Source organism: Gavialis gangeticus, unplaced genomic scaffold (genome assembly GCF_001723915.1).
Source record: "Gavialis gangeticus isolate Ggan-Ray unplaced genomic scaffold, GavGan_comp1, whole genome shotgun sequence".
Classification (NCBI taxonomy): domain Eukaryota; kingdom Metazoa; phylum Chordata; order Crocodylia; family Gavialidae; genus Gavialis; species Gavialis gangeticus.
This window is the reverse complement of record NW_017728994.1, coordinates 5,704,130-5,716,232: the sequence shown is the minus strand read 5'-3', so window position 1 is coordinate 5,716,232 and position 12,103 is coordinate 5,704,130. Positions and strand designations below refer to the sequence as shown.

Genomic DNA, 12,103 nt, shown 5'->3' with positions numbered 1-12,103 from the left:
CACCCTACGCTGGATGGCGAATTCCAGCAAGCGATGATCATGAACTTAGATCAGGGCTGTCCCACTTCTAACAGGACAGGAACGGCATGCCCCCTGGGTCATGTGCTATGTGTGCTGCTTGCCATGTGGCAGACGCCCCGCAGCAATGTGGTGGCCCCATGCACTGCAAGCCATGCCATTCCACCCTAACCATGCTGCATGGCAAGGGTCCCCCTGTCACAGGCCAACTGGGCACTGTGAGTGTATCATTTTGGTTGCAGGCTGACTGGGTGCTGCAAATGTATCAGCCACTGAGCTGTTTGTTCGGGATCGGGGAGGTGGAGTTGGGAGTGAAGCAAAGACAAGTTTCACTTATAACAGTAAAGATAAATTTTACTTATAGCAGCAAAAATATGTTTTAGCAGCAAAATATAGTTTACACGTATAACAGTTAACAGAAAGGTTAATTTAATAAACAGATAATACAACAATAAGAGTTAAGAGTTGGAGGTGATAGTAACAACAGACAGACAAATTGACAAAGAGTTCCCACTTGGTTGGCAACTTATCGATAGACCCTCAGCGCCAGGTACATGCCAAGTTGATCCAGTGAAGTCTGGTGTCCCCGATCTACATTGTCAGAGGGAGCACCGGGGAAGGTCCCTTAGTCAGAATCTGGTCCTTGCTCACACTGAGAGTCTGGAGTTTGGGCTTGGAACAGCAATGACTGTTCTGTTCTGCCCTTCCTGCTGGTCACCTGACATACATGTTCTTTTATATCTTGCCCTATGCTAATCTGTTGGCTTCAGAGCCACTCACAATCTTACTCTACAGTTGTTACCCTATGGGATTAAAAGGTGTTAGAAATTATAATAATAGGTTGCTGCCTAAACTTGGGTTTACCCAATAAGCAAATCACACCACATTGCTTTGGGGTCTGAGATTAACATTTATTCCACCTAAATTCAACCCACTTGGTTACTTCCTTTTTTGGAATTTTTTTGGAGTGTGTTAATTATACCTTGTGGTCAGGTTTGCCATTTTGACTGAACTTTAAGCAAGAACTACTAGGTCAGCTAAAGTTTGCAGTTCTGTTTTCTGGTTCTGGTTCTTGGGGCCCAATCTAGCTTTATGATCGGTACAGACAGTTAATTTTAAAATCAAGGTTATACTTGTGACAGACAGGGTACATTTTGCAGGTTACAATCTTGCAAGCTTTGCCTTAGCTAATATTAACTGTCATGCCAATTGTCTGATGATTCCAAGAAGCAGACATTATTTGTTATAATTTTCTCATTAACCCCTTTGGTTCTGGCCATCACATCCCCCCTATCCTACACAGTCCCAGCATTTCTGCCCCCTGTATGCTGTGCCATGTGCCCCCCTGCAACACTCCATGGTGAACTTCGCTCCCTCCCTTCCTCCTACTATATCATGCTGGGATTCCTGGGTCCCCCTGCTGCCACCTGCAGATTCCCTAGGACCTACGGGCAATGTTATCCAGCCCTACACCCAGGGTGGGGAGAGACTGTGCAAGCAGGCGGAGAGTGCAGGAGCCTGGAGATGGTGGCAGTAGCACTGAAATGGTGGGAGTAGTAGTACCCAGACCGTTTCAGAGGGCCACAAGTTAACCCCTTGTGAGCTGCATGTGGCTTCTGGCTTGCTAATTGGGCAGCCCTGGGCTTAAACAACAAAATGAAATTCAACAAAGGCAGATGTAAGGTAATACACTGAGGAAAGAAAAAAACAAATGATCTAATACAGAGCAGCAATAACTAGCTCACTATAGCACTAAGAAGGATCCTGGGGATATAAAAGATCATATGTTCAACATGAATCAGTAATAATGTAATGACATTGTAAGAAAAAGAAATGCAGTTTTGGGTTGAATGGTATGCAAGATGTGAGAACTGACAGTACCATTCTACTCAGCATAGGCCTCAGGTGGACTACTGTGCCCAGTCTGGGACACTAAATTTTATAGAGGTTGTAAAAAAAATCTGGACAAGATCCAGAGGCAAATGTTAACAATGATAAAGGGGCTGGGCCATAAGCTGTACAAGGTTGAAAGAGCTAGGTATGTTACTTGGAGGAAAAAAGGGGGAAATGACAACAGGCTTCAAATATCCTATATAAGGAAGAAAAAGTACAATTGTTCCTCCTTATTATAGAGGGTAAAACGAGAGACAATGGGTTTAAGCTACAGCAAGGCAGTTTTCAGTTAAATCTCAGGAGGAAAAAAAATCCTAACTGTAAATATGGTAGGGAGAAGGGAAGTTCTGGAATCTTGTTCTTTGTAGGCTTTCAAGAAGCTAGGTAAATCATCCTAGACAGACGTCTAGGCACAACAAGTGTTGCATCTGTGGCTGGACTAGATAACCCTTGAGCCCCTTCTAATCCTATGATTCTACAGGAAAATTAATTACTCTGCACTTAAAACCACACACCTCTCATGGACTTTCCTTACTGATTTAGTGTCTGAGAGAGAGGACGGGTGTTTTTTTTCTTTCTGCAACCCATTTATATCAGAACACCGACTGGCAACAGTGGCTCATCTGGTAGAAGGATAGCTGCTGTAAGACTTGGAGTCTTTTCAAGATGCTCTCAGGATGGATCCAAGGCATGGAATGTATTTTGCAATGGCCATTCTAGTAAATAAGAAATAGAACCAATCAGTTCTCTCTGCCTAAATAAAACTGCCAGCATAAAAATCTGCTCACCATCAATAGTGTATTTATTGAGAAGTTCAGACACATACTGCAGAGATTAAAAATTACTGGGCATAAGGGACAATGTTTCCCAGATCTCTGCTCTCTTTTGCACAATTGCCCTGTAAAACTGTTTTAAAGAAATAAAATATGAGTGATTTATAGTGTTCTGCTGAGTCTGGGTTTAGTATTGACATTGCTTGGCAGATAAGAACATTAAAATGTCATTTTTCTACTGAAAGTAGCTATTAAAATGTTTTATCTGCTTAAAGTTTAAAATTGGAACAAAAATTAAATTTCTAGCCAGTTAAACAGAACCTTACAGGAGAACTATGTAATTAATTATTTTAATCTTTTCATAAGCAGCTGGTTTCCTCCTGGGTATCTATTTGCATAGTACTGTCATACATTGTACAGTAAACCATTCCTCCTATGTGATGCCTAGGATCCGTTTTCTGCATTAGATGCCACCCCACAACCCAAAAAGGTTTTCAGGAGAGGTGAAGCAATATTGTGTGGCCTTTCCCTACGCTTGCCCTAGGACTGACCCTGGATGTTCTAGCTAATGAGAAATAGTTACTTGGCACCTGAACTGTGAAAGCCTGAAGAGTGAAGGGTAGACCCTAAACACAGGAAAGAAATGGACTCATTTACCAAACTACAGTTCTCACTGGCCTGATTAATTTAAGAAACTGTACTCTTTGGAACACTGACAAATGTATTCATCTCCCAAGGAGATATTTCAAAGCAAAACACCATACAACTTGGTTTTAGCTGGGAAAGGTCTCTACTTTTTATCTGTGATCAATGAATACAGATCGTTCCCCACCTCTCAATGTCTCTAGCTCCCATCTGCACAGTAATCTGTTCTGAGTACAAACTCCACTGACATTTATAAGGCATTCAGAACAGGATTTCTTTCTCTTTTTTTCTTTTCTTTTTGGCTTTATGCACTTTTGCAGTGGTAATATGAGCAGGTGAAGCAGAATTCATGCGCTAGCAAGCAAAAGCATTTCAATGAATCTATGAAAGTTTTATCAGGAAAATAGTTAGCATCTGGTTTTCTTTGCTATATTAATTCTATCTGAAAAGAGCCGCTTACCTGAATTTGAGATGAGTAATGGCATAATGATGGGATTGTGAATGGCAGAAGCTTTGGCAATCACAGCTGGTATGGAGTTCATGTAGGGTGTCAGGACATGGGAATATATAGAGTAATGCAAATTAATTTTTAGTAGCTTATTTTGCACTGTTGGGCACAATTTGGTACATGTTCAGGGACTGTACTACATGGCTGCCACCCAAGAGAGGAATGTACAGTAAGATGGGGAGGAGGTAGGGTTAACCTACCAGTGGGAAAGGTTCCATTCTGTCCTTGTAAGGATTGGCTTTATCTCTCTCAGACTCGTTTTATCTCTCTGAACACAAGTTCAGCCCAGACTTATAGCTCTAAAATCATAAATCCCACTTCCATCAACCAAGCTACCATCAGGTTTTTTTTATTGACTAGGAACTCCCTTTTCTGAATAGGCAGGAGGAATTCTAAATTGCCCCTCAGGGCACAGACAGAAGTGACAGTTTTTGCCTGATCTGGCCATAGAAAGTAGTTTATTGCCATGACTAAACACAAGCACAGTTACAGACCACTTAAATGGTAGATTGGGCAAAAGTGTGAATCCTTATTGCATGAGGTGTTGGATGAAGATGTTTCAAAACAGAGCTTCTGTAACTTGTGTCTATGCTGTCTCCCAGCCTCGAGCTGTTTTTAGAATGGGAATGGGGGAAAGGGAGCAGAGGAATTTGTCTGAGGTTTTTTCAGCCCCCACTGGAGGATAGGGGAAGGCTCCTGCTGAGGTGGCAGGGCTCCAATGCACCCACCCTACCCTCCAGTGCTGCCTGGGAACCACTAGAATGAGATCCCTCTTCTCCCTTTCACTCCTCCCATTCTGAAAAAGGGACAGGTTGGAAGGCAGGGGGGCCTGTTGCTAGGGGAAACCAGCTGCAGGCTAGCAGCTAGATTCCCCTTCCCTGTGAACCCAACAATGAACTGCTGTTTGGTCTGGGGTAACACTGTCATTCAGAATACTTCCTGCAAAATGGTCTCGGTTACAGTGGGGAGCTGCACTTCTGTTTGAACCCTTAGGCTTTCTAATAAGAACCTCTTTTCCCAAAGATAACATCCTTTCCTCAGACATAATTCCCCTTGCTGAAAGAGATATTATTAGCTATTATCCATAACAGCTACTATCAGCCCCAGTGCAATGCTTCCAATTTTATCTAGCCCTCATTAACCTATTTCTTGCTCTCAGGTGCTTAGGTCTATAACCCTTCCTCCCACCTCCCTCATGCACTGACTTTCTTTGTTGTTATGGCAGCACAAAATGCCCCTTCTGTTCCATGGAAAGTTTCCTGTGATATTATGTAGTGGCCTAACGTGATACTGCACCAAGCAGAAATAGGATAAGGTGAGAGCTCATCATCCCTTTTAGTGGAACTTTCTGTTACATTTATCAAACAAAGTTTATGGTCTCTGACCAAATGGGAACAGGCCCCTTGAAGATATCAGTGGGGTTTCTTCATGAATTGCTTCATGGATGACCACAAACATTCTTTCTCAAAACTAACCCAAGACTTCTCTTTAGCAGTTTTCAGTTCACAGTATCCTGCTCACCAGTTCACCCTTATCCTCCTTTTGAGACATAGCTCCCAACTCTACCCCGATATCATTAGTTTGGAGCAGGGCTATCCAACTTGCAGCCCATGAGCAATGTGCAGCCCACAAGATGAATTCATGGCTCCCAGGCTCCTGATTCAGGTACTGCTCCCTCAATCCTTGTTGCTGCTGCTGGGGTCTCTGTGCTCCCCATCTTCCCCCCTCTCCCCAATTCAACTTTTGCTGCCTGCTTCTACCCCTGGGAACAGGGTGGGGTAGCCCGTATGGCCCAGGAAGGCTGTGTTTTGGGATGAATAGGACACCCATGTAGAGCTTCACAGTGCAGTGGGGACGCACGTATAGTGCATTAAGGAAGGAGTCCAGGCCACAGGGGATGTGTAGCCCATGCAGCTGGTGCCTCTGGCTGCTCAGAAGTTAAACAGCCTTGGTCTAGAGGATAAATTCCCTGGAAATATTTGGAGAACATTGTTATGGGTGATGCAAAATCATCTGGTTGGGCTGAAAAGTTGCCTCACATTTTAAGCTCCTAGAAACCTATTTATTGGGGAAAGGCAGGAGGAGGTTGTCAATGTTTTGGTGAAAAGTGTAGTTAATGAGCCAAATGATGACATAAGTCTTCCATTTATGGTGGCTGTAGGGCAACATCATCACTGAGCATGTATTGTGTCAACTTAATCTTCCCCAACCAAAGAGAGATTAGTAGTTACTCTTCCCTGTTGCACATTTTGTTGGTCTTTCAGGCTCTCTGGCCTCAGATTCCAACACTTTCCCCACATGGCATAGATTAGGAGACAATGTATCTAGTTAGACAGTGGTATGTTCTGAACCTCAGGACTTAGTCTGTTTATCTTTTTAAAGGCACAGTAGGTTCCATAAGAATCAAAAAGGCACAGCTCAAAATTAGAAAAAAAACACATAGGAAAAGACAAAGTCACTTTTCTTTCCAGATTTCTTCATAAGCAGGATTTGTAAATATTCACATGTCAACTTCTAGAGGCTTATAAATTAGGCCTTGCCCTATTTTTGAGAGCTTATCATTATAAGGTATAGTGTAAGAGTGAAGTCTAGCAAGTACTTGTGGTTCCTAAGGACAATTTTGAATCGCACAGTTCTATCCAGCCTCTGGCCCCATGCTACTTGGTTTTACCACTTAGTTTTTCAAGACATCTCCTTGACTTTCATAGAGGCATCTTCTATCTTCCTTTGTCTACCTTGATTTTCTACCCTAAATATCCAGTCCACTTTGGTCTCTGGGGGCATGTCTACATGAGATGTTTACACAAGTTGCTTAATTAGCCCCATAGTAAATGTCTCAGTGTCTACATATGCAGTGCTTTTAGGATGGAGTAAACTAATTAACTCCTCCATAGATTAGCATTTGTAAACACAAGTACTGTCCTATGGCAGCATTTTTTACTCTGCATCACCACATATGTAGATGCTGGCAGAGTTGGCTGGGGCATGAGGGTGCCTAGCAGCAAGCCCCATGCTCCAGCCAGCTCTTCCACAGCATGTTGAGCTGGGTCAGAGGAGCCCCAGGCTGGCAGGTTGACCTCCTGGGCTGCCTGCCAGGTAGGATTCCTCTGACTCATATGAATGTACTGTGGTCATATGAATGTGCTGTGCATGAATATACATGATGCCTGGGAGCAATAAGTTCTGGTGCAATATGCGCCAGAGTTTATTGCTGCACATTAATTGCATGTATAGACATGCCCTGTGTGAAGGAAGACAAGGTTGCACCAGCCTGACTTTACTAAAATCATCACGGAACATTAAATGATTAAGAGGAGAATCTGCTTCCTTTGTGGAGAGGATTTAAATTCTTATCTGATCGACCCCCTTGTTAGAGAAAATGAACACCTTCTGTCAGCCAGCTTGTTCCTTTCTAAGGGAAAGGTTTTAGAGCGCTTCCAGTTAGTTGCTTTCTTAGAGCTTGTAATAACCTCTTCCTTATTTTTCAGATATATAGAAGCATTTCAGTAGAGTTTTTCACATAAGGATTTTAGTTTGCTTTACAAATAAAAACAATCTAAGCCTTCCTGGATGTAGATAACTTTGTTATATCTATTTTAGAAATGGGCAAGGTGAGACAAAAGTAAGGTTAAATGACTTAGTGATTATCACATATTAAATCAGAAACAGCAGCAAGATAGAACCTAAGACTCCTAACGCTTGATCGCATACTCATAACTAGGTTGAATACCAATAGGTATTTACTTATTATGCCTTTAGTCTGAAACATAGAATATCAAATGCTGATAGATAAATAGGTGGAAGAAGTGCAATATTGTTTATATTTAAAATTCCAGTACTCATTATTACCTTTATGTGCATCACTAAAAGACTTGAATCAAGAAACTTAAACACAGACAGCCTGATTTTGATTTCACTTCTACTGTTATAAATCAGAAGTAATTCCATCTAAACCAATGGATTTACACTAGTATGAAACTGAGCATGAGAGAAGAACTGGTACCACAGTATACCTTTTCAGCCCCAAGTAACCATATGGATATGTTCAAGTACGCTTGCATAGGGAATCTGAATCTTAAAATTCATTAGCATGATTTCATGTATTGCCAATAACTAGGTTTCTTGTTTTAAAAAAATCAAATTGTGAGAAAAAATGCAGTTAGCATATCTGCATTTGTCACATCCCCCCCCCCCGAATGTGTGAACATTTGTCATTAACTTCAAGCATGAGAGATGACAGCTACTTTGACTTTCACCATTTGCTTCTCTTACAGTTTCACACCTTCTGGTTTCACTGAATTTTTTCTGGCTGACATATTTAGAATTACCCAGCAAAAGCCACCAGAGCTACAACAGAATATGGTGACCAGGAAATGACGTAAAGCAAGATGACAATCGAGACAACTTTGGCCATCTACCATTCATTCTTCATCCTCTGATATTGCCTCTGGGATTCTTTATTATCACCATCAGACCCAATGGTCTGAAACATCCTGGGGGAAAAAAAGCATTATTACAACAGGCACAACAACAAAAACTCTTGGGAGAGGAGGATTAAATAAATGCCTTCACAAAATGGGACAGACTGGCCCCTAACCAGGTAATGCTAAAATGACCCCCAGACCATATGCCATTTTGTACAACTGCTCTGAAATTGAGGCTCTGTCCTGCTCATGCTAATCAATGGCAAGATTCCCTTTGACTTCAGCATGAGCAAGACAGAGTCCAGTGTTAACGATATCTTTCCAGAATAAGGCTCTTGATTATTCAGATACCTTTATTAATCTATACATTGTCCGTTAGGGTAAATCAGAGATGTGGGGTGGAAACATGTCTGGAAAATTTTCCAGTGCCTTATTTTTCTGTGTGCAATTTTCCATTTCTAAATATTCATTGTTTCATAAAATTCATTAGTAACAATGAATGGATGCCAATACAATATTAGGTAAGCTTGGCAGTTTCAAAGTTGTAATTGTTTTTCAGGTGATTATCCCTAGGAAGTGTGTGAGAAAGTACATATATGTTTTATTGATTTTTAAACAGGAGGGTAAATACACTCACATAATAATCCAAACCAAAAATCAAGTTATGAGTTTCACCTAATTGGCTGTGCAGGTCAAATAAAAACCAAAGCTAAAATTCTTATTTCATCTCAGACTGGAAGCAGAAGCAAAAGCAAAACCAAAACTAAAACTGTGATTAATTTTTGTTTCACTTTCAGTTCAGCAAATGCACAAGCAGTGTCTCATTTCTGTCCTTGAGTTGGGAAAGCTGGAAGTATTTGCATAAAATCTGTTAGTTTTTTAGTACTTTTCGTTTGAAGTAGTCATCATAATGCCTAATCAGAAAAAAAACTAGTGTGGGGCATCATTATAGTGAAGTGCAAGCCACTGAAAGAAGGAAGAAAGTTGGTAGATGTAAATATTGTGCCCAGGAGTATGCTAACAACACAATGAGAATGAAGAAACATTTATAACACGTAGAAACTGTCCTGAAAGAATACAAGCCATATACAGAAAGCTATTACAACCAAGCAGTAGAACAAAATCATCTGAATAAAGTCTACTTCAGGAACCCTGTGCAAGTAAACAAATGAATATGTTAAACAACACACAGTATAGACTAGCATCTATGTTGTTTTAAAACATTATAATTTTAAAAGTTGTTAATACAACTCTGGACTATTATTTATTTATTTAAAATATTTGTATCCTACTTTTCTGCTTGCACTAAGCACCCAAAGTGGCTTGGGCTTAACAATATATACTTTTTAATTACACAGTAGAAAAATAGTTAACTATTTCAGCCCAGCAGAGTGAGCCGTGTCCTCTGGCTGATGGCAGAGGCCAGACTATACTTCCTTTTGGCTCTGCTGTGCCAGAGCAACTGAGCAGCAGAGTATTTTTTCTGGCAGGGAGGCAGGAAGCAAGCTGCCTGCTGCTTCTCCTTCTGATGGATAAGGCCAGACTAGAATAGGCTAAAATAAAAACCTTTCTCCCCTTGTTGCAAGAACTTGGTAGCTCAAGTGAAATAGCAGATTGGAAAAAATGGAAAATGAAAATGTTGAGCTGCCAGGTTTGGGGGAAGAAGAAGCAGGGTCCTCACTTTCAAGATCATTGTCACCAGATATGTGATCCACCATGAGTATCTGTTCAAGACAGTCAAGCTTTTTATTAAGCTTTGTGGACAAAATGTCAAAAGAAGATCATGAAAAAGCAGATGAGACATTAGCTTGAGCTATATTTGCAAGTGGTACACCTCTTTCCATAACTGAAAATCAATACTGGAAGGAACATTATGAACTATTTGCCCATCATATAAGTTACCATCACATTATCGTTTATCACATTCTCTCTTAGATAGAGAGTATGGTAGAGTTCAAACAATAGTTATTCAAAACATTGGTCAAGCAGAATCACTAACTCTGATGTCAGGTGGATGGACTGATATACAAGGAAATTCTGTATTGAACATCATGTTAGCAACACATGAACCAGTATTCTTGAAAGCAATCACTACCACATCATCTTGTCATACAGGTGAATACATAGCAGAATTACTGAGTGAAGAGATTGAAAGTGCAGGTCCCTCCAGGGTACAAGCCCTTGTAACTGATAATGCAAGTAGCATGCAAGCTGCGTGGCAAATATTAAAGGCAAAGTATCTTCATTTAACAATATCTGGCTGTCTTGCTCATGGGTTGAATCTTCCAGCAAAGTACAAAGTAAGTGTGAATACAATGAAGGCAATATTGGTAAACTGCAAAGTGATTGTGAAGGTATTCAACAATCATTATGTTGCTAATCAGACTTTGAAGAAATTACAGAAAGAGAAGCAGGGGAAGGAAAGTGCACTTTTATTGCCAGGAGAAACTAGATGGGGCTCAGTTACAAAGTGTTTACACAGTTTGCTGCACACAAAGAACTGTTTGTAGAGTGCTTCAATAGAAGACAGTATCCCAGATAATTCCCATGATCTTTCAGAAGCAGATTCTCAACAACGATGTGTTCTGGGTTCGAGTTCAAGGAGCATTCAATTTGCTACTACCAGTTACAATGGCTATTAAGAAACTTGAAGGAGATGCACCAAGCCTTTCAAATATTTCAGAGATATTCAGACAACTGAATGAAAAATCTAATTGAGCTTTTCCTGCCGTCACCTCTATCCCAAAAAGAAGTAAAACAAATGTTTACTAAGAGATCTGAATTTTGCTGTCATCCAGTTCATCTGGCAGCAAATCTTTTGGATCCTCAACACAGAGGAGAACATTTATCAAAAGATGAATTATCTATTGCTTTTGATACAATTATGGAAGTACTTAAGAATGTCCCCAACATAGACAAAATAGCTGTGACGACAGACATTGCTGAGTACCGCACCAAAAAAACTTTGAAGCAAAGACATCTTTGGGCGGGCAGCAGAGAATGTCTCCTCTCACATGGTGGAAGGAATACTGTAACACCTGACTGTTGTCCAGGATTGCTCTAAGAATCCTGAGCATTCCACCAACAGCAGCTTCTTGTGAACTGAGCTGGAAGGCTTTCAGCTTAATCAAGACAAAAAAGAATAGACTAACAAATGAACACACCGCTAAGCTTGTTTCTATTTCTCAAAATCTCTTGCTTCTGGAGAATCAGTCAGAAGCAACATTAGTGAAGAAGATGCAGTGTGATGATAAGTTGCCCTTGCCCGTAGTCTCATTGGTAAAACCCATCTTTTAGTGAAAGAGAATGTTGTTCAAGTAGCTGTGAATCAGATTTGCCTCAATCTGATTCTGAAATGGAACTAATAAATAGTGCAACTGAGTCTACATATAGTGACAGTGAAACTGGAGGTACCACTATGACCTCAGTGGAAGAAAGTTAAACTCTGTTGAAGTAGATGAATGGATGACCACGGTATATCATGCACAGTAGGGCTGTATGAAGCTTCTGTCGCCAGTTCGATTCAGAGGAGATTTGGCCTGATTTGGTGGCCAAATCTCCGAATCCAAATTGAATCAGGAGACCCATTAAAAGGTCCAAATTGAATTCAAAGCCTCCAAATCAATTCAGCGAGATTCAGAGATTTGGATCAGCTGGGAAGAGGCAATCAGCTGGGTGGCTGCATGTTCTCCCACGGCTCCCCTGGTTCTGCCTGCCTCTCCCTAGGTTGGGGAAGCTGCAAGAGAAACCCCCACGGCTGCTCTGCCTAGCCCCAGCCTCCTGGCACTTATAAAAAAAAAGCAAAAATGGAGCAGTGCACACTCGGGCAGCTGGCCCCAGTC

The 12,103-nt window shown here is 41.1% G+C and overlaps 1 protein-coding gene across 1 annotated transcript in view; it reads right to left on the bottom strand.

Moving 5' to 3' along the window:
- Positions 1-2,401: 2,401 nt before the first annotated feature.
- Positions 2,402-12,103, bottom strand: part of OPN4 (opsin 4) — a 66,355-nt gene continuing 56,653 nt past the window's right edge. The window contains 4 exon segments of the mRNA XM_019502092.1: positions 2,402-2,627; positions 3,790-3,817; positions 3,820-3,896; positions 8,166-8,330. Of these exon segments, the coding sequence (XP_019357637.1) occupies positions 2,402-2,627; positions 3,790-3,817; positions 3,820-3,896; positions 8,166-8,330 (496 nt within the window).